The sequence below is a fragment of the Pezoporus flaviventris genome, unplaced genomic scaffold, assembly GCF_033815535.1.
Source record: "Pezoporus flaviventris isolate CSIRO_AGI_PZ_B2104156 unplaced genomic scaffold, CSIRO_AGI_Pfla_v1 ptg000036l, whole genome shotgun sequence".
Classification (NCBI taxonomy): Eukaryota; Metazoa; Chordata; class Aves; order Psittaciformes; family Psittacidae; genus Pezoporus; species Pezoporus flaviventris.
This window is the reverse complement of record NW_026892584.1, coordinates 26,284,719-26,311,055: the sequence shown is the minus strand read 5'-3', so window position 1 is coordinate 26,311,055 and position 26,337 is coordinate 26,284,719. Positions and strand designations below refer to the sequence as shown.

General features: G+C 45.9%; 1 protein-coding gene across 2 annotated transcripts; it reads left to right on the top strand.

Moving 5' to 3' along the window:
* Nucleotides 1-1,345: 1,345 nt before the first annotated feature.
* Nucleotides 1,346-26,337, top strand: NEK9 (NIMA related kinase 9). Of its 2 annotated transcripts, XM_061463616.1 has the most exons (23): nucleotides 1,346-1,666; nucleotides 2,079-2,108; nucleotides 2,871-3,048; nucleotides 6,029-6,084; nucleotides 6,967-7,037; nucleotides 8,795-8,900; nucleotides 11,503-11,634; nucleotides 12,543-12,653; nucleotides 13,243-13,307; nucleotides 14,253-14,303; nucleotides 15,361-15,553; nucleotides 16,770-16,914; nucleotides 17,844-18,044; nucleotides 18,460-18,506; nucleotides 19,343-19,498; nucleotides 19,873-19,981; nucleotides 20,538-20,699; nucleotides 21,058-21,228; nucleotides 21,459-21,518; nucleotides 22,088-22,278; nucleotides 22,511-22,675; nucleotides 23,217-23,429; nucleotides 23,803-26,337. In XM_061463616.1, the coding sequence occupies exons 1-23, from the start codon at nucleotides 1,478-1,480 to the stop codon at nucleotides 23,923-23,925; spliced, it is 2,925 nt and encodes a 974-aa protein (XP_061319600.1). In that variant the 5' UTR covers nucleotides 1,346-1,477; the 3' UTR covers nucleotides 23,926-26,337. The 2 variants fall into 2 exon arrangements, with proteins under 2 accessions (XP_061319600.1, XP_061319601.1); XM_061463617.1 differs by lacking the exon at nucleotides 2,079-2,108 and having other exon boundaries at nucleotides 1,349-1,666.

Sequence of the window (26,337 nt, the reverse complement as noted above, 5' to 3'; positions counted from 1 at the left end):
TATTCTGGTTTTCTACAACTGGTGCAGATTCCTTAGTCCCATTTCTGTCAGATTTTGCCATCTTGATTACCATGATTATTATTAGCCAGGTACTCCCCTCACAGTGGAGAGAAGTCCTTAGCAGAACATGTCTGAGCTTTTTCATATGTTCCTGCAAACCCCTTCATTCTAAAACTGACATGCTGTCTTTGCTGCTTGGAAGGACATCTTTGTACAGAAATAGTTATGATGCACAGTAAATAAATTTTGATGGGTAAATTACTTTTAAAACAGGATCATATCATGCTGAACAGTTCTTTAACCTTCTCCACACTGTAAGGAACCCTGCCTGTTATTTCATGCTCTGAGCAATAAAGTGTCTTCCTGAGGTAGTGGGATAAAAGCTAGCTGGGCTTTGCTGTACCTGTCCTTAGGGGTTTCTTCTTCAGGTCCTGCCATCTCCTGCAAATGTCAGATCCCGTGTTCTGAAGTGAACATTCTCCATTGTTCCACTCCGCTTTCCCATCTGTGGTTGTGCTGCTGGCCTTTGAAAACAAAATATTGAACTGATGATGATCTCTGAAGAAAATCAGTCGCTCACTGAAGGCTAATGTTGCTGGTACTTCTTTACAACAGAGAAGTTATTGCAGCTCCAGATAGAAAATGTTATTTCTGAAGTTTTCATCTTGGTTAGAGAGAAAAGTCACAAACCATGAGTGTCAAGGTAAGGGACACTGCTACCTTTTATTAATGGTGTGAAATGTCTATCCACTGCAGGTGCCTTCATCTTCCCAGCAGACCTCTGAGCCTGGGATACAGCCGTGGTGTTTGTTGGGGTGTTTCAGTAATGCATATAGTGCGTGGTACAGTTAAGCAACAAGAAAAATTAACATCTGTGTGCTAAGAAACAGTAATGACTTTTTGGATGGAAATCAATTACTTCAGGCAGTTTTCCATAGATACCATAGAATCACAGATTTGGGTTGGAAGGGGCCTTGAAGATCATCCAGTTCCAACCCCCCTGCCATGGGCACAGACACCTTCCACTACACCACGTTACTCAAATCCCCATCCAACCTGACCTTTTTGATTATCGAAATATAAACTGAGAGCGTTTAAGGAAAATAACCTTGAACTCCTGACTTCTAGGGAAGTAAAACAACGTCTCTGTTTAGACCTGAGGTGCTGGTGCAGGCTTCTCGCGGTGGCGGGAAGGGGCAGGAAGAAAAGGTGGAGGAGGCTCCGGCAGCCTGCGCTTCGTTCTGGGTTCCGACGATGCCCCGTGCCCTACTACCGAACACGAGTACCGGACACCCCTCTACCTCCAGCGCATTTTGGAGCCGCTCGCGGCAGGCGGGGCCCGGCGGCCTCGGGAGGCGGGAGCACGGAGGTCGTCGCGGCGGCAGGAAGCGGTTCCGGGTCGTGGTTGGGAGCCAGCATGGAACCTGTCGGGCCTCTCTGAGGGAGAGCCGGGCCGTAGCGGGGCCGCGCCACCGCCATGTCGCTGGGCGAGTACGAGCGGCACTGCGACTCCATCAGCTCTGACTTCGGCAGCGAGTCCTCGGGCAGAGGCGGCTCCCGCGGCGGCGGCGGCTTGCCCGGCGAGCAGGAGGAGCTGCATTACATCCCCATCCGCACCTTGGGCCGCGGCGCCTTCGGCGAGGCCACCCTCTACCGCCGCACCGAGGTAGGCTGCCCCGGGGGCTGGGCGGGCCGGGCCGGGTTGGACCCCCACCGGGCAGCGGGAGAGAGGCCTTCTCGCCCTCTCCACCTTTTCCTTCTCTTTCTCCCCCGAGGAAGGGGTCTCGGGGGCTGCTCCGAGGACCGCTATCAGGGCGAGCGGGGCGGTTTCCGGAGGATGGGTGCTTGGAGGCGCCGGCGTCTGAAGAGTCGCAGAGGGGCTCCCCCCGCGAGTGACAGCCCCGGCAACAGAGCTGATGCGGAGCGGTGACTTCGGCCCTCAGTGTCGAGGGGCACAGGGTTTGGGTTTTGGCATACTTGAGTGCCACCAGTCTCTTGGTCACCTTAAAGTTTCATAGGGACATACGGAGGCTCTTCCGATGCTAATAGATTCCTCATTTTTCTATGTTTTATTCCAGTCACAGAGGACATGGGGGCATCTCATACAGGTAATTCTCTTGCGTGATCAGCATTTCAGCACAGTCAGGGGAAACTGACTGAAAAGCCAGTCCTCCCATTGCTCCCAAGTCCTTTAATCGCATTCAGTTCAATTGTAGTTGTGGTTTTTAGTGGCTGTCAGAGAAGAGCACTTGACTTGATTCCCAAGGGAAGTTCTTCAGGCTTTTTCCTGGGGGAGGGCCACCCTGAGGTGACACAGCTCAAACAGTTGTAGGTGAACACTGTTCCCTGGGCAGATCACTCATAGCGTGTCTGACAGTGTGGATGGGCCCAACAAGGTCAAACTAAATTTGTTCTAGTTTCCTTTTTCTTTCTTTCTTTCTTTTCTTTTTTTTTTTTTTTTTAAAGATTACCTGGGTATTTTGGGGTACTTGTAATGGCTTATGGCCAGGTACAATATCTGCAGATTTGGGATTGGAAATACACTGTTTTCCTTTTATTGAACTGGAGTATGTCTAGTCTTTATTGAAACAAAGAAAACTCTGTGTCTTTCCTTGGAAACCTTGTTATACGGCTTCTATGGTGAATTTCCTCCCCAAAGAAGTGCTGGCCAGTTAGAAAGATGGCTTCAGGCCATTGCTATTCCTAGCAACAAAAAAAACCCTTAAAACTTACTGTTGTGAAGAATCTCTGTCTGAAATCTGTAAGAGGTAAAATCTTTTTGCCTTTCCTGAAATTTGAATGCCCTGCTATAAAGGCACATACTGTTCTTAGTGGCGTGGTTTGAATTAAAAGATGTTTTTGTGTTTCAGGATGACTCACTTGTAGTGTGGAAGGAGGTGGACCTGACGCGGCTGTCAGAAAAGGAGCGTCGCGATGCCTTGAATGAAATTGTGATCCTCGCGCTGTTGCAGCATGAGAACATCATCGCGTACTACAATCACTTCATGGATAACACCACGCTGCTGATTGAGCTGGAATACTGTAATGGTGAGACCCCCTAATCCCACTTACAAACAGGCGACTGCCACATTGCTGTGCCATCCTCCTGCAGAACCTGCAGGGAGTATTCCTGGGGTGTCCTCTAGGGAGCAGAGGAGAATTCTGCTGCATAGCTCCTGAAGATGGGATTGAGAACCCTTCTGACTGATTGGTGCTTCAGGTGCCAAGGAAAGAAGCCCAGTAGTTAGTGCAGGCAGTTCAGGCATTAGCTGATTTCTGGGGTCGGTGCAGTGGAAGAAGTGGGTTATTGGAATATATATTTCTACTGCATCTTGCTGTGTTCTTTTAGGAGGACAGTGGGAAAAGACTCTGAGGGCCATGCCAGTACAGAGTACTGGGTTGAGTAGGGCTGTTTCTCAGTAGCATCACTTAAAAAGACCCCTCCATTTGGCAATTATAAATCAAAGCTTAAAAAAGCTGTAGTCAGGACTTCTTCCTGAGTTGTGGTATCAGCTTCTACATTTACCATAAAAATATATATATAAATCTGGTCCTTCTGGTGGTGGAGAAAACTTTACAATTCCATCCAAGAGTAATTCACATGGTATTGTTTGGAGTTTGCAGCGGAAACAGTGCTAGCTGAGATGGAGAGGTACAAGGATTTGATGTGAAGGTGTGAGTAGCAGCTGCTCTTACACAACTGGAAGAGGAGGTGATATGCAGCTGGTATGGCTGAAACAGAATACCTACCTAGAAATGCAGTATAGTTCCTATTTGGATGAGTGGGACTGAGTATCCTCTGTGTGTTTGGGGGTTATGTTAAGCCTTGGCTCATCAGCAGAACCTTTTTTTTTTGGTGGAAGTGGCTATCATCATGTTGTAATCATTTTGAACAGATTGCTTTCACTGGGAGAGGTTGGAAAGGACAGTGGAGTCGTGCAAGGTATTCTAGAGGGGTGTCAAACACCCTGTTTGGCAGGTTAACCAAAGCCGTTTCTGCTTCTCTGCTTTTTGGTTTTATTCACGGTGCAATCCGGTGCAAGAATAAGGGAATGTTAGCTCTTCAATGCACCATTTATTGTAGGAGTACTCTGTGCGAGTTATTTAGCTGCTTCAAAAAGACTGTATGCTTAGGGCCATTATAAGTTTCTTTGAGGTCGTAGAGAGAAGCTGCATAGTACTGATGTGTGTGCGTGTTTGCTAATGTCTCTAAACAGTTTGTTTTACTCTGGGACAACAACCAAGACGTGTATATGGCCTGCATTGCCTGAATATGCCTAAGTGGTGTAGAACTAGAAACATGAGAAAGAGGGAATCACATTTAGACTTACAGATATTGGTTCTGCCAATGTGTTAATAGTTGTTTACGTGGCTTTTCTTAAGGTGTACAAGTCCAAGATATTTATAAGTCATTTTTAAAGTAAAGCTGAACTAGTCACTGTCAGACACCCTCAGAATCCAGAGTTCTGACTGTTTAATTGGCACATCTGTCTTGGATACTTAGAAAAGACTTTCAAATTTAAGTAGATTTTGTCCCCGTTTTACAGGGGAGAAAGTCAAGTTACTGATTTATTTGCCTATAGTTCTGAATATATATATCATGGTACCATAAGACTTGGATTTATCATGGGATATCATCAGTAAATACATCTGAAATCTATTTGGGAATAAATATCGTACAAAATATGTTTGCTGAAGAGAGAATCATGTGAAAGAAGGTAAGATGTGATTAGACTAAAGAAATAATTGGTTCTTTTTAGTATGTGTGCGTAGACGTATTGGTTATCTGAGTCGAGCTAATTTGCCTCCTTGTGTAAGATTTTGGCAATGTAGTACCTGTTGTTCTGCTCTGGTTCAGAAGAGCTGTGAAAAAGATGGCAAAAAATAATAGATGAGGGACAGGATTCACTGAAAGCCTGAATAGCCTGAATTGCTAGGAAGAGGGTTCAGAAGAAGAGGCAGAAGTGAATACTTTGGTTAAATTGTCACTGTGATTTGTAGATAATTTGCAAATGTGAGCATAAGTCAGAAAAGAGAAATGCTGAGAGGTTATAGCAAGGCTGAATGAGAAGAAATTAAGCAAAGGGAATCTTAACTAGAATATAATAAAAATCTCACTAGTACAGAAAAAAATCCCCTGAAGAGGAAAAGGAGCCATTGCAACCATTGCTTGGATGTTTTCAACTTGACAGGCCCATGGAAATACAGCAGAAAGCTGTCTTGCACCATACCCATGGGAGTAGAAAGGGCCTGGCGGTCTGTTAGTATTAGAATATAATATATGATAATTGGAAAATGGAATAGCAACAGGATGTGATCAGAGATTTGGGGTTTACTGGTAGGATACTAATCTGACAAGGAATCTTGCTGCCTGGAGCTCTCAGCATCATTTCTTTCAGCTCTTTGATATTCAGTCTGCCATCTTGAAATTATGAGGTGCCCCGAAGAGTCTGCTGATTCCAGGCTTCTGTCAGTGATGCTGCTGTTGCCAAGGCCTTCTGAATTCTGCACTGATGTGTTTGACAAGGCAGATGAAGGAGAGAGGCGGGTCAGAGCTGGGCAGTAAGTGGGGAAAGGCAGCAACTTGTGCTTTCAGGGACTATCTGAACTTACAATTATTTTCTTTCTCCTTTTTAATGTATTACATATTTATATATAACGCTGAGCAGGACAATCTCGCATAACTTGGTGAACAGGTTATAAATGTTAATGTATTACAGGAAGCACTTACAGGTAAAAAGTAGGGATTGCTAGCCTGTTTTACAGATTCACTTTTCGCATAGTAATGAATGGTGGTGTTATAAAAGAATCATCTCTGCTTAAGCTTAGATATGCCAGTGAAGTTCTTAAAAAAAATCTTAATTTTGTGAGTGCCTGACCAGTTTAAGTGAGAAGTGCTGAGGAAGAGCTGTTGTGATTCATCAGATCCCTTAGGAGATTTGATTATTCCCAGTAGTACCTGAGCAGAGTAATTGCTGCCATTAATCAAGATGAACCTCTCTGTCTTCTCATTCACTTCTAATTACAGGAGGGAACCTCTATGATAAGATTCTGCGGCAGAAAGACAAGTTATTTGAAGAAGAGGTAATTGGACTTGTTTGAGGGAGCAGTGGGGCTGGACTAATTAATGTTCTGGGGATTTGCCTGGTTATGCAAGTATACAATATCTTTTCCATGGTGCTGGTAGGAAGGAATTTCTGTGTATGTCTCAGACTGGCATCCTTCTCTCCTGTTGAACATTGCAAGCATTTATGGACTAATGAAAGGTTTTTTATTTTCCTTTTTGTCTGTCCATAAGCAGTATAAGCTTGGAAGGGAGGAATAACGAATGAAAGCGCTCAACTGACTTTGGTTAGCTTCTCGTCTTGGCTAACATTTAACTTTAAAACTTCTTCCTGTGTTTGTTCCTAGTTGGTACTCAACTTCTCTCTCTTCTTAAGCATGTTGTAGGTTCTTTTCTGAGTAATTACCTTGAATCTGTCCCACCATAGACATTTATTTATCCTTGTTCCTTTTTCTCTCTATTTTTTTAAACTTATTTTCTGCTATCTGCTTCCACCTCAAACTGAGGTGGTTAATGATTATTCTTATTTATCTTACATAATGACTTTTAAGGCCTTCTGTCTCATGGGGAATATTAAATGGTTACAGTTCATATGCCAGAAAGCCCAACTGTAGATCTTTCCCAGATGGTTGTCGGTTGTCATTCATAAGTCTTTTCACTCACTGAATCCTGTGACGCTTGTCAGGACAGACACTATGAATGGCACTAAGACAATCTACCTTTGGAATGTCTTTTCAGAGATTTCCAAACCAGGAAATTCTGTATTTTCATACTTATGTAGGAGCATCTAAACGGTCCAGTTAGGCCTTTCTGCTGTGACTCTGTGACAGGGACATACGGGGTTTGGTATTTTGTTGGGATTTTGCAAGCCTCAAATAATGCTTTTCTTTCGACCTTTGCAGATGGTTGTTTGGTATCTCTTTCAAATTGCATCAGCTGTGAGCTGCATTCATCGAGCAGGAATTCTTCACAGGTAAGTGTGGCATGCAGTAATGCTAAGGTAATCAGTGCTTTCATTGGAGTAAGTGCAGAAATCCTTTAAGTAGCCTTTGCTTCTCTGTTTAAAGCAAGCACTGGGCATCTCTCCAAAGCATAACTGGACTGCCCAGATGTTAAGTATCCCTTTTGTGAACAAAGAGTTAATACATGCAGGAAGGAAATAAATTGGCCCTTTATTGCCATAGCACATACATGATGTTTGCTAAAGTGGGTAGAAAGAACAGTTATCCCAGGCCAAAGGTACTTCCTACCCTCTCTGCAATAAATAGCTTCAAACCAACATGGATGTCCTTCTGTAATTCCTAGAGGCTAACAGTGATGAAGACTTTGCATTGGTGCATTGCTGTAGTATAATCACAGATTTGTCCTGCATTTGGCTGAATCTCATTTCTTTGGCCTGTTATTTAAGGAAGTAATACATCTTGTTAGCTTGTAATGGTAATTTTGACATTGACTGAGATTTCAATGAGGATGTAATTACCTTTTTCTGTTGCCCTTTTCTGTTTGGGAGGGATAAATTTTATGTCTCATGTGTGCTTCAAGGAGGCCATGATGTTCTGTGGAGTACCACGTGTGGGCAGCTCTTCCCAGCATGGTTGGATTGTGTGCCTCACAACATCCTTCTCTAACTGAGCATAGCCATGTGAGGAAGTTTTCTGTGGGATAACATCCTGGTTGCTGCCATGCTGTATCTTTGCTAGTTGGAAGCCTTCCTAATGGAGGGTTGGTACCCTACACTTGACAAAGTAGTGCCTAAATTTTTGGCCTAAAGCAGATGTTGTGTCTGTCCTGCTTTGCAGTGATTTCCTGCTTACCACATCTGTTGCCCATCTTCACAGCAGGGTTCACAGTCTAGGAACTTGTGTGGCCCCAAATCCTTCCATAATAACAAATTGAACAGTTATTTAAATGTTTGCAGTGATTTCCTTCTGCTGCAGACATTGTCAGAGTGACCCAGGACTTTGCGATGCCCCAAGTGGATGAATGCAAAGTGCTGCTTTACTTGATGTCCTGATCTACACTGGGAAGTTGTTGGTACGTTAGGAAAAGGGGGTGTTATGAGGTGTTGGCCATGGGAAGCATATCATACTGCAGGGGCTTCCTCTCCGTATTTACAGCCTCTTTATTGATCTCTGAAACTACATATAAATTATTCTGGCTGGGAGAAAGTGTTTTCAAGGAGTTTCAGAATTCAGCATTTTTGATCGGTGTTTTGATTTTCTGGGTGTAGTATGTCATGTTGTAAAGAGTTGTTCTTGAGGCTTGAGGTAGAGGGATGTTATGTTTAAGTTCTAGAGTGTCGTCTGTTTCACACTCTCTGTCTTTTATTTGCATACTTACATATTCATGCGTACATTTATGTTTTTGGTGAGCTCAGTGACACCTGGCTTGGGTCTGTTTATAAAACAGGAAAAATAGGACTGCATAATGACCTTCATACAAGATGAGACTGAGAGGGGGGAAAGAGCTATCTTTGATCTGTGGCATTTATATAGGCGTCTGGAGCCTGAGCTGTTTAGAGTGTGTCGAGTTTGTTCAGGGGTTCGATAAAATATGGATAACTACAGTTACTGCGCCAGTACTTGGGATCAAATTGCCTTTGGAGAGCTCTGTGTGTGTGAGAGAAAATAGAGTAGCAAGTGCCTCGTTTTGGGGGGAGGTATAATAATGTGTGGAAAACTGAAATCTGGAGATACATTGGTGTGTCTGCATTTCTTTTTCTTCTTTCAGAGATATAAAGACATTAAATATCTTTCTAACCAAGGCAAACCTGATTAAATTGGGGGACTATGGGTTGGCGAAGAAGCTGAACTCTGAGTACTCTATGGCTGAGACTGTGAGTATCTGCTGCCTTTGTGTGCAAACTTGAGGTGTGTTTTTCCTTCATCTCTGCATGCCTTGCAGAAGATCAGGGATGCTGTACATTCTTGCTGCTTGTTTTCTGTAGTTTTCCTTTCACTCTCCTCTCATTTCCCTCAATGTTACCTCACTAACATTGGCATAATTGCTGGCGTGTTGCAGCCTGAAGTTATCCTTGTTCTCAGGTTGCCATTTGGAGGTTTTTGTCTGTGCAAAGCAGTAGTAGACAAAGATAAGTGCCACTTGTGGGCATGGAATTGTGCCAATATAGCCATGCTAGAGAGCACTGCTTTTCTTTCACTGGTACCTAGGCTTGGTACTTCCAAAGGTGAATCTACATTATATGACGGCAGTGTTGCCAGAGGTGCAGGGAGAGCAGTACAGTCATATCAGTATGGCACTATTCCTCTGGGTGAGTTAAGCCCAACTTAGCAAATTAAATTAATTTGGTCATGCCCCTGTGCTAATAGGAGTATTTTACCTCAGCTGGATCTTGGGTAGTTCAGATGTGCTTGCCTGTCTTTGCACTGTGCCATAGATAGATCTCCTGTCTCTTTTAATATTTGGATTCTGAGCTGAATTACAAAGAAGCAAGCAAGGCAGTTGTGCTTCTTAGAGTAACCACAGATATAGTCTATTGGTAATGCTCTTGGAGGGGGACAAAGCTTTCTTAGGAGAGATTAATTCTACCAGAAGGCTGTCAAGCCTGGCTTTGTTCCAGACCCTTCCAGAAAGTGTTTTTGCAGCCAGAGTTAATAATACAGGATGAACTCTGTTGCAGGCACCTGAAAGGCTTGGCTTGGATTTCCCAGCTCCATAAATTTCTGTGATGAGCTCTAGGCTTAAAAAAGGAGATATTGTCTCAAGCTCCTATCTGCTAGAGGCCTTTATTATAGTTTGGGATGCGAGACAGCTTGCACTTCCTCTTACCAGACCCTATTATTACATTTAAGGCAAGCTATTGGTGTTCTGTTAGGATGTGTAGTTAAATACTTGGCCAACCTCCTTCCAGAACATGCATGCTACTGTATAATTGCACAGTCAGTGGGAACTCAGGGCTACTGCATAAAGCCCTTGCAGCAAAACAACTTATGTTTTGTCATATTTTTCATGGCCACCTGGCTTTGAAAGAAAGTGCGGTCTGTGCTGTGAATTTCCAGGTTTGGTTTTGCCTGGTTTGTGTGTGCATCTGCACATGCAAGCTTTTTTTCCCCCTTTTTCACTTCAGAAAAATTTTGAACGACTGATCTAAATCATCTTTCATTTTGTATGTGCTGGGTGTGCTCTGGGCTAGTTGCTCAATTTGCTATCTAATGGCCAGTGGCAGTCTGGAAGTCTTCTTTTGTGAAATGAGTGCAGGGCATGTTATTGTCCCTATCTGTAACAGTCAGATTATGATTTTGTAAAACGTTTATGTCTTGCTCACTAACTTGGATTTTTCAGTTTATCATTCCTTCTCCCATTTACCAAAAAAGATACAGAAAATATGTGTCAGTCTTACAGAAAGCTTATGTAATGCTTTGCTTAAAACAAGGCTTAGGTGCAGTGTCCTAGTTCTCCATGTTATACTGTGCTTCTAAATGTTCCTGTGGCTAGGACTCCTCTAGCTCTGTGGCTGTCACGCTCTGTAACAGGAAATGGAAGGGAGGTAGCAGATTCTGAATGTACCCATTAGGTATCTAGTGTACTAGAAGAGCCTAATGAAGGGCAAGCTTCCCTCAGAGCTTTGCTGAGAGACTTGAAAAGAGGGCAACTATAAATTTTTCCCCTTCTTCTGAATTCTTTCTCATTTTACTTTGCTGTCTAATTCCTTGCTAGGGAATGAGCTCTGTTCATCCTGCACCTTTATTCTTGCACCTGTCATGTTTGTTCTGTCTCAAGCAACATCCCTATTTCAGTTGTACCTGGGAAGTTTTCAGTATTTAAGTGCCGGATTTGGGGATTTTTTGTGTGGTGGGTGTTGTTTATTTTAAACCAGTGGTTTTGGAAAGCCCACTTCTGAAGCCAAAGCCTTTCAGGTGTGACTCAAGCCATTTTTTAACTTACTGAGCCAAAAGTAACCTCTTTTTCATCAGAGACAGAGTAGCCTTTGTTCTGGCAGTACCTTGTGATCAGGAAGCGTGTCTTCAAATCCATGGTTGGAAGCTTGGAAGCTTTTCTAGATGCTGTTTTCTTCAACCGCTTATGAGGGTTTCCATATGCCTGGTCAGTATGTAAGCCCCTGGTTACCTCTTAAATGTGGTATTTTTAAGAGAGGGGCAAGTCCTTGCTGTGTTCTTAAGACTATTACTTCATTGAGAAATACATAGCACATCAGGAGCTGAGCAGAGATCCAGGATCTTCTTAAGAAACAGAGGCACAGGCTTGTGGATGAGAAGGGAAGAAGTGTGCTTCTTTTTCCCATCACTCAGCATGTTGGTGGGGTGTGTCGTATGTGTCACTTCAGTGCAGTGTCAGGGCTGCATCTAGCTCTGATGTTCATGGGCCTGTGTGAACATGATGGATGCAGAGCTCCTGAATTGAAGGCTGCTGGATCATTTGTAATTTTTGAATGTTTTTGTTTTGTTTTCTTTTCTTAGCTGGTGGGAACTCCATATTACATGTCCCCAGAACTCTGCCAGGGTGTGAAATACAACTTCAAATCAGATATTTGGGCTGTGGGCTGTGTCATCTTTGAGCTTCTTACTCTGAAGAGGACCTTTGATGCTACTGTAAGTCTGCAGCCCAGGATGGACTGCATAACCTCATTGTTTATCAGCCAGAGATTCACACTTGGCTCATAGCTTTCTTAACTCAAGTTTTTCTTTCATTGTTGTTTAAATCTGCTAATTAAGAAGGCAGTGGCCTGGGAGTGCCAGAGAAAATGCCTGCATGATTTCTTTTATCCTGCGCTGCAGGTGCCTCTCTAACTTCTGCCAAACCCACCATAGTCTGCAGCCACAAGCTGTGCTAATCTGTATCATTGGTGTGAGTGAACCATCCTTTTCTTTACAAGGAGGAAGTTTGTGATTGTAGTTGGTTGGTTTGTCTTCCCAGCATTACTAGCAGTGAATTTTCTGTGCAGGGCTCTGTAGCAAAAACTTGCAGCCTTCTGGTATTATAGGATTTAATCCTGTTACCCTTTCTTGAAGTCTGGGTGCAAGAGAAGTGTGGTCAAGCTGGCATCGGGAGGGTGAAAGGAAGCATTGCTGGCTGGTGTATATGATTTGCCAGCTTGTGCCATGAGATGGGAAAAGCTGCTAGCTACCACGGTGCGCGATGTGGTAACCGTTAAAGAGACAACGTGAAAATGCCATCCTTTCCTGGCTTCCTCTCATCATGGCTACCAAGTCCTCTGTAACTTTGCTGCTTGTGGGGCAATACGCTGCATAGGAGATTCGATGCGGAGAGAAACCAATCATCACCCTGCTGTTAGTGAGTCTGGTGAAAAGCTGGACTTTTCCACCGAGTCCCAGCTATCAGAGATACCGTTCCTGCAGGAATTATTATTAGGTTTCTGGAGAACTGCTAGGCAGGGAAGAAGGATGTGTCCAGATCAGAGGAGCAGGAGGAAAATAATAGTGGCCTGTAGCATCTCTTCCCATTGGACACCTTACCCAACTCCATGGTTTCTGCCTAGAATCCCCTGAACCTTTGTGTGAAGATTGTTCAAGGAAATCGTGCCATGGAGGTTGATTCCACTGTCTACTCCCGGGAACTGATCCAGATGGTGAATTCCTGCCTTGATCAGGTCGGTGAAATACTTTTAATTTTCAGACACCCCTTTCCAGCTGCCTGAGCCGTGGTGTTCAGGGTGAGGGGGAGCAACATGCCTATTCCAGCATGAGGGCTGTTGATGCAGGGTAATTTCTGTGAGGCCTGAGGCATCACTAAGGCTTCCTCCCATCCTCTGAGAGCCTTGTCTCCAGATGCCATTCAGTCATGCGGGCTCTGGAGGAGTACTGGGTTTACTCTGATGACAATTACTTAGTGGGCTGGCAGAAGCAATTATTTTGTGATGCAGTGCTGAGGAGGTGGAAGCATCATGTCAGTACAATCTCTTAAGGTTCTGTCATTCTGACTTTGACTCTTGTCTTTCTGAAGGGAATTAATTTCTTGAAAGCAAACACAGTATTGATACCTTCAGAGCCTGGAGGCCCCTCCTGCACATCCCCGGCATTAATTCCTATTCATCCCAAATACTTGAATGAATTCCTTTCTCTTTTGAAAGGAATCAGGGAAGGAGGCCCATGCAGGCCTGAGTGATGTCTTCTGGCCCAAGATTTTGTTGTAGATGATGAGCGTTTCCGAAGGAATGACTTGTTGTTTGCTTCTTTTAGGATCCAGAGAAGAGACCCACTGCAGATGAATTGCTTGACCAACCCCTTCTCAGCAAACGCAGGAGGTAATTAGATGGTCTCATGTGAAACTTGGAACCTGGTGTTGGGGAGAGCAGGAGTGTTTGTGCAGACTAGTGGTGTTTATCCTTCTGTAGCAAAGTCCTGAAGTTAATTTGGCCTGATGTGAGGCAGTTACTGAAGTACACTGCGTCCTCTTTAGGGGAGAAGTGCCTTCTTGCTGTCCTGTCTTCTGGTCCAATGTTCTGTTGGTGCATGGGTATGGTAAGAAAGGTCTCTGCACCCTTTCTCTTAGAAGCTATTGTATTGAGAACCTTGAAGCATCCCTTTCTGAGGCTCCTTTGAGGAATGCTGGTTCCTGCTCTTTAAATCTCTTTGAAAGAAGGGTCACAGAGATCCTCCTATAATCACGGGACAAGGCCTTTCAAAATACACACATCATGCAATACAGAGACACTCGCTTTCCCCCTTTGTTGTCTCCCTCTTCTGGAGAGAGTTGCATTGAAAATGGTCCACTTTAGCTTGGTTTGACCATCAGCCTGCACACAGTGTCTTTTTATGAAAGGTGGAGTGTTTGCATCCCACATTGGTTGCTTTGGGAACCAGCAGACTTAGTCCTTTATGCCAAATTCTTTTACTTAGTGGTCAGCAAAGTTTGAGTTTTGTCTTGCTGTATGCAGGGGTGAAAGCCCAAATCCTGGTAATGTTTAGCCATTTAAGGTCATTCTTGTGCAATCTGGGTATTGGTTGGCACCATTCTGGAATATGTGTAGTTTGTTGTTCTCAGCTCTCTTGGAAGCTTGGTAGCTCTATGGTACATTACTTCTGCCCTATTTACTGTCTATTGCTGTGAGCTGGCAAACAGCTGCCACATTTCCTCCAAGAGGGAGCAGCTTCCCATTGGAAAGGAAAGCAGTCTGTGTGTGCTGCTTGTCAGAAAATTGCTTTGGGCAATGTTACTGTTTCCTAAAACGCTTTTTCTCCTTTGGCAGGGAGATGGAAGAGAAAGTCACACTGCTTAATGGGCCAAATAAGCGACCAAGGTAATTATTTGGGCATGTGTTTGAAAGGAAGTGTGGAGAGAACAGGTCCCCAGAGAGGAACTTTACTGAGAGTGCTAGTCTGTGGCAACCTTAATGGAATAGTGTAGGTTTCTAATTCCTAAACGCTAGGAATTTGACATTGTTGTTACATGGTAATTGTCCCATGTTTTATTCTGTCTTTTATATCCTGCTTATTTGTGTGGCTGGAGCCTTACCTCAGCAGGTCCAATGCAGCTCTGACCTGTCCTACTGAGGTTGTAGTCTTTACAGACTACATACCTGACAGTGTGATGTAGATCCCTCCTTTCATGCAGGTTACCTTCAACAGGAGGGATATGACTGTCTGAATGTTGAATATCAAATGAATATAAATATCTTTCATAAAACCGGATATATGCAGAGGTTGCTCTGTGAAGCAGGTAGCTCCCATGACATGTATAGCTCTTTCTCTGTTGAGCTGTTAGATAGAATTTGTTATTTTTTCCTCATAAACTTGGAAGTAATATCTGAGCACTTTATGTGAAGTGTTCCATTTCATGAGTTGCTTGCAAACAGTCACAGCTTTGGTCACAACTTCCATCTTGCAGTCTGCTTGTGAATTGATTCTTAACTGGATTGAAGAGTTATGGTTTTGCCCTTGGATAGAAGCCTGTCATTTAAATATAGAGGAGAGAGGGAGATTAGAAGCTTTTAGATGCTTCTGTAGTTTGTGCAAGATTTTGTGACTGTTGGTAAAGCTGTCATGTCTCACAAATGAGAACAGCTCCATGGCTATTCCATGGAAGCCCATCATTTTTAAATAACATCAAACTGGATTGTAGGCTTTTTAAAATGCTTCCTGGAGGCTGCTTTCTCTGGTGCTCTGGGGCAGGTTAGATCCTGAGCTCTCTGTATAGCAGTTGAGGCCTCATGGCCACTCAACAAAAAGGAACAGTTGGTGAAGATAAAACCTGTAAATGGTTGTGAAGGGAAAACTGCTGGACAACAGTAGGAAAGTAAGTGATGACAGTGAATGCAAACTCATTATTGCATGTGTGTTCTGGGGGGTCTTGTGCAGGTCAAGTACCGTGAATGAGGCTCCCATTGCAGTCGTGACTTCGCGCACTAGTGAGGTGTATGTCTGGGGGGGTGGGAAGTCCACCCCCCAGAAGCTGGATGCTATCAAAAGTGGCTGCAGTGCACGCCAGGTGTGTGCTGGTAACACTCACTTTGCTGTGGTGACAGTGGAGAAGGAACTCTACACCTGGGTGGTAAGTGAGAGAAATTGCAGGAAGGGGTAAGGGTGGGAGAGTCCAGATCCACTGCTAAGCATTGATGAATTTGTTAGAATCAGATGAGCCAAAAGCTTGGAAAAGGAGCAATTTGATTGCAGTGACACAGTGAGGCCATCTGCTTTAGGACCCGAGTCTCAAGGAAGTTGTGTTTTGGAGAGAAGTTTTCCATCATGACATTTCCATGACCATCCAGTTTTTGAGGATTGTAGACGGTGGAGTGGTAGGCTTAGAGACTGAGTCAAACATCTCTTCCTCCCCTTCCTGACTATTAGAGATGCACCGGAGGCTTTGTGGTGCTCTGTCGGCTTTGTGTATTTTAGAGGAAGGTTGTCAGAGATTAGAACGGATGGGGTGAGTGACCCTGTTGTAATACAAGTCATCTGAGAGGCAGCTTGTGGATGAAACCAGAGATGTCTTACATGAAACAACTCTGTTTTTTTTATGATGAGTGGAAGTTCTGTGATAGTTTAAAGCGAATAAAAAAATGTTGGTATGTAATGCATTTAAAACAGTTGAATCTAGTCTTCTCAGGCTTAGATGATGTGTTACATGGAGGGGTTCTGCACCTCCAGGCTTCCACAGGCTGTTGTATTGATGATACAGAATATGTGAAACCAGATTAGAAAATACTGGTAGGTGGCTGAGAGGAGAAAGAGATCCAAACAGGAGAGCAATTTAAAGTCATTTGGTAGGTGTTACTGCAAGAATGGCCAGTGAAAACTTCCAGCTGGCTATTAATATTTTAGTTTTAGCTTTAACACTACTCAGAGTTGTTTTGGTTTTCCTGTGGAATTGGTAGGTCTGGCCACTTCTGTGGCATTTGTTTCACGTTACGGATTTCTTTGCAGTCGTTAGGATTTAGAAAAGTTGGTCACAAAACTGAGGGATGAATTTCAGTCCTTCCGGCAGGGAATGGGTTCTGTAGCTTGGCAGATGAGAAAGGAGCAGGGATTCCTCACCATCTGGTGACCAGAGATAGGATCACTCCCTGCTAGTGCATAACAGGCTTGAAAGCCTGCGCTGCCATTTAGAATGTTGCCTGCTGTTATCCCACATAGATAGCAGTCTATTCCCTGGAGTACCTAACACGCTTTCTCTTTGCTGTCTTCCGTTGCTTGTTCGAGGTGCTCTAACTTGGGACCACCTCTGGGGTCATGGATACATAATCTTACCAGATGCTTCTGTCTTGCAGAATATGCAGGGGGGCACCAAGTTACACGGGCAGCTGGGACATGGAGACAGAGCCTCCTACCGGCAGCCAAAGCATGTTGAGAAGCTCCAGGGAAAAGCCATTCGCCAAGTGTCCTGTGGAGATGATTTCACAGTGTGCATCACAGGTGAGAGCTGAAGGGCACCGCTGTCCCCTGGCTTTGCTGCATGGTGGAGGTGTTTGCTGTCACAATAACATTAGCAGAGTGCACAAAGGAGATAGTCCCATATGGTTCTCAGCCCTTAGTTTTGAGACTAGTAGGTGCAGGAGTGGAGCTAGATCAATGTTATTATACAGAGGAAGATATTGACTCCCAGGAAGACTGGGTGTTTTACTAAGGATGTGCTCCTTTTTGGTGATGAAGCTGGGTGTTGAGCACAGCTCCCCTGTGGCTGTGCAGAGTCCCTGCTCTTACCAGTGCATGCGTTGCCTCCGCACATGCCTGTATTAAAGAGAGAGGAGCCTGAAGTGAAGGATGTAAATGTGTTTGAAACTCTTTCCAGACTCTGTGGGGAAAGACTCTCTCAGTGATGAAAGATGATGTGTATCTGAGATCTGCTGTTTAATTCAGAAAGCTCGAGACCTGGTAGCGATCTCTATTTCTAACTCTGCTCCTAGACTGAAAGATGTGTTGTCAGTTATGGAAGAATTTGAATCTTGCTTGTCCCATAAAAACAATTCTCAACAAGGTAGTTTCCATATTATTTTGCCAGTGCTAGAAAAGCAGAGGTTTCACAGAGATAAGCTCAGATGCTCAGTGTGCTGGAGGAGCGACTTAGGGAGCCACAGGATAAATTTGTGGGTTTCTGTTGAAAAAAGTGGCAGGTTTAACCCAAGAATTTTTGACACTGGTGGCCTGAAATAGGTGCAGGTTGTAGTGTAATGTCATCCATCTTAACGTGAACAAGAAAGGATTCCACAGTCTCCTGATGACATCTTCTGCACTGAAGAGGAGGATACTTAGAGAAAAGAGGTTGCTCTGGCTGTGTCAGAAGAGGTTAATGTGCAGCCTAATACAGTTTGTGTGTGTGACCAAGCTTCCATTGTGTCCTTCAGATGAGGGCCAGGTGTATGCCTTTGGCTCGGACTATTATGGCTGCGTCGGCGTTGACAAGGCTTATGGCTCTGAAGTGCTTGAGCCTTTGCAGCTGGATTTCTTTCTTACCAACCCTGTGGAGCAGGTCTCTTGTGGAGATAACCACGTGGCAGTGCTGACCAGGAACAGAGAAGTCTATACGTGGGGCTGTGGCGAGTACGGTAGGAACGTAAAGGCACTGGGGCATGCCCGCTTCAGAAAGCGGGTTGGTGCAGGTGTGTTGGTGCAGGTGTGTAATGCAGGGCCTAAGTGGGGGCTGTCTGGTATACTCTGGGGATATATAGCAAAAAACATTGCTTCTTTTGGGCTTTCTTCCCTTGTAAGGATGGGGACCTGAGCCCTTGGAACTTTATTCTGGGAAGTTCTAGGGTGCCACTTGGCTTCTTTGTGGGTAGGGCACTTGTAGTGTGAGTGGGATTGGGTCACCTTGGGACTTGGCAGGCAGTGATGCACGTAGAGGAGCAGGTTTCTAGTTCTGTAGGGAGATTACTTTGGGGCTGTGGAGAGGCAATACCATTTCTTAGGGATGGGCACGTTGTAAGGCCTTTCCTCATTGCAGTGTTTTCATTGATGCAGGGCGCTTGGGCTTGGATTCAGAAGAAGATCATTACACCCCTCAGAAGGTAGGTCTGTGACTAGTTCTTAACATCTGCATGGGCATAAACTCTGATTAATTGCTGACTGTTAATATAAACTGCCTGATGCTCAGGTGTGTTCTTCTGGCACAACTGAGAAATTAGAGTTTGTGAGGGTTTTAACTTTGCTTCCTCATTTCATTTTGCTGCATTTCTTCCTAGACATCATAGCAGAGGGGCATACTGCTCCCAAACAAGCCAGCATCATGACTTGGAGCTTCATTGCTCTGGTCTCCACACTGGAACTGGAAATGCCAAACTTAATGTGGTCAAAATCATAGCAGGAAATACCACATGGCATACCTTAAGTTTGTAGATGAAAGCTGCAGTAGTGCAAACAACTGGGAGTCTTTGAATTTGACATAATGAGTTAAAGATGAGTTGAAAGTAAAATCTTCTTGAAATGCAGTGGTAGGGGTAATGGAGGTAATCTAACCCAGTGGGTGTTAGAAACCACCAAGGATTTGCCAAATACCTGTGGTCACACAGTATCACAGACCCAGCCCTGCTCGGTGGACTGGGGCTGGTGCTTGTAGACCCCAGCTGACCAGGATGCCTGTGCACCACGTTGCTGGTTCCTATGCTGGCTTACTGGTGTCTGCTCACAAGATCTAGAATGCCTGGAATTTCTGCATTGTGACCAGAGTTTCAGAATGCTGTAGACTTTCTGATATTCTTGTGCCTTCATTCAAAATAACTGCATTGGCTGTTGTCAGTGCCCAGACTAGCTAAACCACTGCTCTAACCCCATGTTTCCATGTTCCAGCTTCTATGCAGTAGGTGTTGGGGTTTTGATTTTCTTGGGATATATTTCTTCCACATAGGTGGATGTTCCAAAGACCTTAAACATTGTGTCCGTTCACTGTGGCTGTGATGGAACTTTCCTGCTCACCCAGACAGGCAAAGTACTGGCATGTGGACTCAACGAGTTCAACAAACTGGGCCTGAATCAGTGCACATCAGGGATAATCAACCATGATGTAAGTTCATTTGAGTGCCTGGCTCCAGCTCCCAGCTGTATATCGAGGGAATGGAGGTTCTGTGACAGAGACGAAGCGTTCATTAGCTTTTGTGCCAATTTGGTAGTTCCAGTCCAAGTCAGTGGATACTGGGATTGTGGGAAGGGGAATTTGTTTCTGTTTCCTGTCTGCCCTATGTCATACCTGGTAGTGAAGCAGACAGTGAGCTGCTCCAGGGTGATTTAGCCAGTGACACGGATTCTGGCAGTTCTTTACCATACCTGTGTTGGGACTGTCTAGGTTAATGTTGTGGTCTGCCAAGACATGCTTGAGTAGATTTTAGCTGATGAATGTGTGTATTTTCACTCTGTGTTTACCCACATGTCGTTTCTCAGACATACTGTGAGGTGCCATACGCCACTTCCCTTACTCTGGCCAAGCAGCTGTCCTTCTACAAGATTCGTACCATTTCTCCAGGGAAAACACACACAGCTTCCATTGATGGTGAGCCCTGTATATTAAGAAGTGAATGCTGGTTGCTGGATTACTTTGCATAAACTTAGCCCTTTCAGCCTGGCCCTTGACACGGAGGGTTGTGCTCTTGGTAGCAAGGCTTATGCCTGCTCCAGGAACCCAGGATTCCTGTTTCTCAGTAGTGTGGCCTCTTGGACAGTTGAAGCAACAACATCAGCTTCTGGGCCAGCCTTCCTGTTTCTTTAAAGGGGCAAAAAAGAAGAAAAAAGCTGGGGGCAAGAATCGTGCTGTGGGCTAGTGGAGGAATCATTTATGACTGAGTTAGGCATTGCTCAAGTGACACCAGTGAGAGGGCTGTGAGGAGTCCCAGCGTCAGAAAAGGGGAGCAATGGGAGAGGGAACTGGGCAGGTGTTCCCAGGCTGAAGCCATTCCTCTTGGTTGGCACTGTCCCCTCCCAGCCTGGCAGGCTTCTCCCCAGAGTCCTTCCTGGTCATAGGCTGTTACTGCTGGTTCTGTGCATGCATGGCTGCTTCCAATATTTGCTATGGGCCCTTGCTGTGACTGTCTCCTGGTTCCTCCTCTCAGAGCGAGGCCGCCTGCTGACCTTCGGCTCCAACAAGTGCGGACAGCTTGGTGTTGGGGACTATAAGAAGCACCTGGGAATTAACCTGCTGGGAGGCCCCCTGGGGGGTAAGCAGGTGATCAGGGTTTCATGTGGAGATGAATTCACCATAGCTGCTACTGACGGTGAGTGGGACTTTGCAAAGTTGTGGTGGTTTCTTTGAACTAGATGTGCAGGGTGGTTAACTGACTCCCACTGAGCATTTCCTACACTACCCCTGCGGCACTGCACTGAAATAAAGAAATCTTCTTAGACTGGGGCTGTCTGGCCCTGTTAGTCCCAGTGCAGTGTCAAGCATTTGCTCTCCCTGGGGCTGCAGAGTGCTGGCTTGGTGGCTGCCTTTTAGATTAGTTCCAAGTTTGCTCTCTCACGGGCAAATGGAGCTGGTGGGTTAGATACTTTGGGATAGCAGTTACAGCAGAAAGGTTGTGATCCTTGTAGCAATTCCAGGCCAAGAAAGTGTGGGAATCTCTCTTTCCTCAGACAACCATATCTTTGCCTGGGGTAACGGTGGGAATGGACGTCTGGCAATGACATCAACCGAGAGAGCCCATGGCTCAGATATTTGTACCTCATGGCCTCGGCCAATATTTGGATCGTTGCATCACGTCCCAGACCTGTCGTGTCGTGGCTGGCACACCATCATCATTGTTGGTAAGTGTAAGTTTAGAATGAAATTTTGGGATCTTGTTTATGACAATGTATTGCTTGTCAGGACCTTAACTATAAATCCTGCCTGGGAACAGGCCAAGTTGCTGTGGGAGTACGTGGCAAGCTCTCTTAAGCTCTAGACCTGCAACACTGGCTTTGTTGTGTGCCTTTGGAGGAGTTGTCTCGCTTTCCATATGGCACTCTTAACTGAAAGTGTGCTTCTCTCCTTGCAGAAAAGGTGTTAAACTCGAAAACAATCCGATCCAACAGCAGTGGCCTGTCCATTGGAACTGGTGAGTAACGTGCCCTGGGGAGCTGCAATTTAAGTCCATTCAGTGGTTATTTGGAGGGGGTGTGGTTTGGTGCTACAGCATGGTTTCTCTGCATTTGAAAGGCTTCACAGAAGAGCTGAATGCAGGAAATCTGGTTGGCGCTGTGCATGGGAAGGGATGGACCGAAGCTGGGAAAGAGACAGCTGAAACAGAGGAGAAGAACATGGATACGGAGAGGCCTTTGTAGTTGAGGAACTTCAATTTGACAAGGAAAAGCTGAGAGGAATTCACTGAAGGGAGCTGATAAGGAAAGGGGGGCTATGGGGCAGCTGCTGGAGAAATGGAATCTGGTTTCTTGGACCTGTGGGAGGGCTGGAGCTGAGAAGCTGTAAAAGGCTGCTGCACACAAGCCCTTTTGGGAGGCCTGCAGGTAGTGTTAACGGATAAGCTGTTGAGGGAGATGTGGCTAGCATGTGCTCTCACTGTGGCCATAGCGCCCAAATGTCTGCATTTTCTCTGCTCCAGGTGGTGTTTGGCAACAGGAATAGCAGAGGTGGGAAGAGTATAAAGTTTTCATTCTTGTTTGTTAGTGGCTCAGAGCTGCACAACTGGAGGAGGAGAGGAAGAAGATAATGAACAGGAAGTGGAGACCCCCAATCCCAGTGGAGGCTTTCGGGGAACCATGGAAGCAGATCGTGAGCTGGGGGGCTGGATCAGCACTGCAGAAGCTAAGGGAGGCAACAGTGCTGACAGCAGCTCCTGCCCTGGCTGGCTGCGGAAGGTAATGTAATTTCAGAAATGCCTTAAAATGGGGACCTAGGCTGGGAAAAGCACGTGGCCACTGCCACCTGTAAGAGATGATCTGAAAGGTTCTTAGCAATGTGCTACAAGGGGAGCCCTTTAGTCCTCTCAGCCTTTTTAACCACAAGAGGGGGTTGGTGTGATGATTGAGGAGGTTAAGCCAGCTGCAGGAAGGCAGGCAGGCCTGGCAGTGCTGCTTTTTGTGTACCCAGGAGCTGGAGAACGCTGAATTCATCCCCATGCCTGACAGCCCCTTTCCCTTGAGCATGGCATCTTCAGAGCCAGAGAAGGAGACTCTCCCATACCAGAAACTTCAAGGACTCAAAGTGGCCTCTGAGGAACCCGTTGGATTAAACAAGCCCCAGACGGAGCCCTGGGTAATGTTACCCAAGTGAAGGTGTGCCTGAAGCTCTCAGGGACTGTAAATGGCAATGTCTGAATTATGGGGAGAGCTGAGGAGAGAGTTTTGGATTGGCCTAATTTGTCTGGATGAGGAAGAGAGAGCTGTTGATATCAGTGATGGTGCTGCAGAGAGAACAGTTCACAGGAATCTAGAACACAAAGCTGGGGCTTGGCCAGATTGAAAAGAAGGAGATCAGTTCTTTGGAAAAATGTGGTTAATGAGATTGGAAAAAAAGAAAAAGGAGGAACCTAGGGCCCAGACCCCTAACAGAAGAGAAATATAGAAAGCAGCCATTGCTGTGAGAACTAATAATAGGAAACTGCTGAGAAATTACAACCTGTGACACTATCTTATTCCAGGAGATTTCTGTCCCAAGAGAACAGATCCCCCCCAGCTTAGCAAAAGGGTGGTAAACCAGGTGGGTGTTGGTTGTAGGAGTACAGGAGCAGCTTTCTCAGAAGAAGGAGGACGTTAGTGGCACTCACCACTGGCCTGACTTCCCTCTGTCTCTGCAGCCTACTTGCCTGAGTCCAGCTTTGCCGTGCAGTGAAGGGAAGGCTGCACCTCCTGCTGCGGGCTGCATGTGCAGTGCTCTGCAGGTGGAGGTGACTCACCTCCGAGCCCTGGTCTTACAGTGTCTGGATGAGCAGAAGCAGCTGCAGCAGGAAACCGTTCGTCTAAGTGCCCAGCTCCAGCAGTTCTGCAGCAGGACAGAGGGAATGCAGCAGGTGAGGACTCCTCTGGGCTCACTGCTTGTGCGTAGATTGTGGAGGCTGTGCAGAAGGAAGCAGCTCTTAAGAAATGTCTTTCTTAGAACAGAAAGGGGGGGCTTGAACATGGTGCCCGTCTCTTATTAGAGCTGCTGATGCAAGCTCTGGTAGTAGCTAGAGGAATGAAGTCAAGACCACAGTTTCCTGTGAGGAGAGCCCAGCTCTTGAGGGACTTGGGATCCCCCTTTCTTATTCCACATGAGAAAGGACAAGTAGTCAGATGCGGAGAGTCCCAAATGGCTGTGGAGAACAGTAACTGTGCCATGTATGGCTCCTGGCTTCTTTGCAGCTAGTCCTAGAGCTGTTTGGATAACTGCTGTGTGTTTGGCAGGTGGAGTTTCATTCCAGAGGAACGCAGACAGCCAAAGAGGAGATGGAAGTGGATCCAAAACCTGACTTGGATTCAGATTCCTGGTGTCTCCTGGGAACGGACTCGTGCCGCTCCAGCCTCTAGTCTCCTGAGCCCACTGGGATTCATCTAACTTCACAGCACACTAACCGAATGCAGAGAGCGGCTTTCCTGGCTTCAGGTCACTCGCAGGCAAGGAGCGAGGCTGGAGGCTCCAGGGCAGCACCCATGTACGTCTGATATGAACTAGGACTGAGTTTGAGAGGGGAAAGGCCGCTGAGCTCTAGGCCAGCTCAGTGATTGAAGCAGCAGCAGCTCCTCTTTGTACCTTATCTGTCAACTGCACATGAGGCAAAATGGCCCCATTATGGCGATGGCTCCAGTAGTGGCTTGTGGCCCTTTCGTTGTTTCACTGCTTCCTGGGAGCTGCCTTTGGGACCCCTGTATTCATCACTGCATCTCTAGATGAGAGGAGGAGACATGGTTTGTACTTAAGATGGCTGAACCCTAAGACTTGCCACCTTCGCTTCAGAGGGGTGAAGGACTGGGATCCTCTCCTGACCACATGGTAAGGCCCAGCTGGTGAGACTGCTCCCCTCTGCTGAGGGGCAGAGGGGGCAGAGAACTTCTCATTCTGGAAGCAGTGGAGATCTTCCTCTTAGGGAGATAATGGTAGCCACCGTGTCCCTGGCCATGAGGCACAGCTTCTGGCCATGTGGCTGTTTCTAGTGGCCTGTATAGACAGAGTTTAAAGGCTTTATTCTGGGAGCCTAGAGCTTTCCACCTTCTGGGTAATGCAGCGAGATGTGTGAATCGTGTCGTTTTCAATAGCAGTAACAGGAACTGTCTGAGATGGGATCTCTAGCTCTCAGACTGCCTGCTTCCCAACCAGGTGACAAGTGGCTGGGCCTCAGACGAAGTCATCCCTTTCTTTCTCCAGCTGTTCAGCTTGGTTTGGGTGGCAGAGCATTCTGGTTTCTTGGCCTAAGCCTGTAGCTGCTCCCTGCTTGGCTTCTGTTCTGCTCAGCCGCTGGTGCCCACAGTCTGTGTGGGTGTGGGAAGAATCGGTGTTTGTCCACTCAAGTGTTTTGATGAAGCTGGAATGCAGTTTCTTACCCAGAATAGGTCATTAATGCCGTAGTCACAGGATGCAGCCTACCCCAGTGACCATGAATGATCAAGTCTCTGTCTGGAATTCACCTTCTTTCTAGAAGCGAGAGGGTTTCCCAGGAAACTTGAATATGGGAAGAGCCATGGTCTGATGATCAAGATTTCCTCATTTCTTGATAGAAAATGAGGTTAAGTTTTGCTCCCCTGAAATGTATTAGCAGATTGACTTCGAAGTAAGCTTATGGGCTTAGTAGGATACCTGGGAGCAGCTAGCCTCCCCTGCCTTATGTGGAGCCTCTAAGGAGTCCTGAGTACCTCTCACCTTCGCTGTGAGAGTGGTTTTCATGAGACTGTCCCCATCGGTGACATGTCACTAGAATTGCTTCAGGGCTGTTGCAATTGGATATGCTTTCACCTCTCCAGGACTGCTTCTTTCGGGAGACTGTTCCAGGAATGCCAGCATTCCCCATTTGTCTCTAGAGGTGGATGCCGAGCTATTTGCTTTTAACTTACCCTCCTTAAATACTTCTTTGGTGCCTATTGCTAGTATCTTGAAGCTGAATCAATTGCAGTCTCTCCAATGCAGTGTCCAGAGCAAGGATCGTACCTGTGTGCCCATCCGTTGTTACTGAAGGCAGGGCAGGAGGACAGCCCTCCTGGGGGGTGGTGAACATTGGGTGTCCTTGCCCGGCCATGCCGCTCTGTTGGCCTTGAGACTCTGCTCTCTTTTCTGCTGTGTGCATTGGAGCCAGTTCCCAGGTCAGGGTCCCGGCCTGAGAGTTGTTGAAGTTGGAAATGATGGAGTTGGTCATGTTGTGGCAGTGCCTTTGAGGAATGAAGAGTTGAGCGTGAGCCATGTCCAGTAAGCAAGCATCAAGCTGATGGGAGTCGCTCTCCTGCAAGTGCACTGCTATCCTCATTTCTCAATGCTCTGCAGTTGGGAAGCTAGGTGCACAGACTGGATTCCCTTTGGATCTAGTGGAGGATGAGGGTTCCTGACGGAGGATGCCCTGTGCTCTGCAAGCTCATATGTGCCTTAGAGGATTCACGCTATCCAGGTTGTGCCTGTTACAGACCACAGATTTCACACCAGCCAGCTATGCAACCAAAAAAGCAGTTTAAAGCAGCACCTTTGTCTTGGGCTGGAAATAGAAGGGCAAGTGAGCAGAAGTGCCTTTTGAGCAGTTTCAAACGCTTTTTACTTCTCCCCTTCTTGCAGTGCTAGCTCCCTATATGTTGGTCTCCTGCTAGTATTGCTACTGAGTTGTTTCAGTGGAACACAATTTATGCCTGCTTTGACACTGGCTGAAAACTAGTTTGTCATTGTCGGTTTTTGTTTTGTTTTGTTTTTTAAGGTTAAAGGGTGGAGTGGTTTGGAGTTTCTGTTTAAATAAATGTTTAATCTCA

Bases quoted from the DNA above. Each gene is read 5' to 3' on its own strand.
- NEK9 (XM_061463616.1), top strand. From the start codon at position 1,478: ATGTCGCTGGGCGAGTACGAGCGGCACTGCGACTCCATCAGCTCTGAC. The intron at 15,554-16,769 runs GTAAGTGAGAGA...TCTGTCTTGCAG, and splicing joins AGGAACTCTACACCTGGGTG to AATATGCAGGGGGGCACCAA. The intron at 19,982-20,537 runs GTGAGCCCTGTA...TCCTCCTCTCAG, and splicing joins ACACACAGCTTCCATTGATG to AGCGAGGCCGCCTGCTGACC.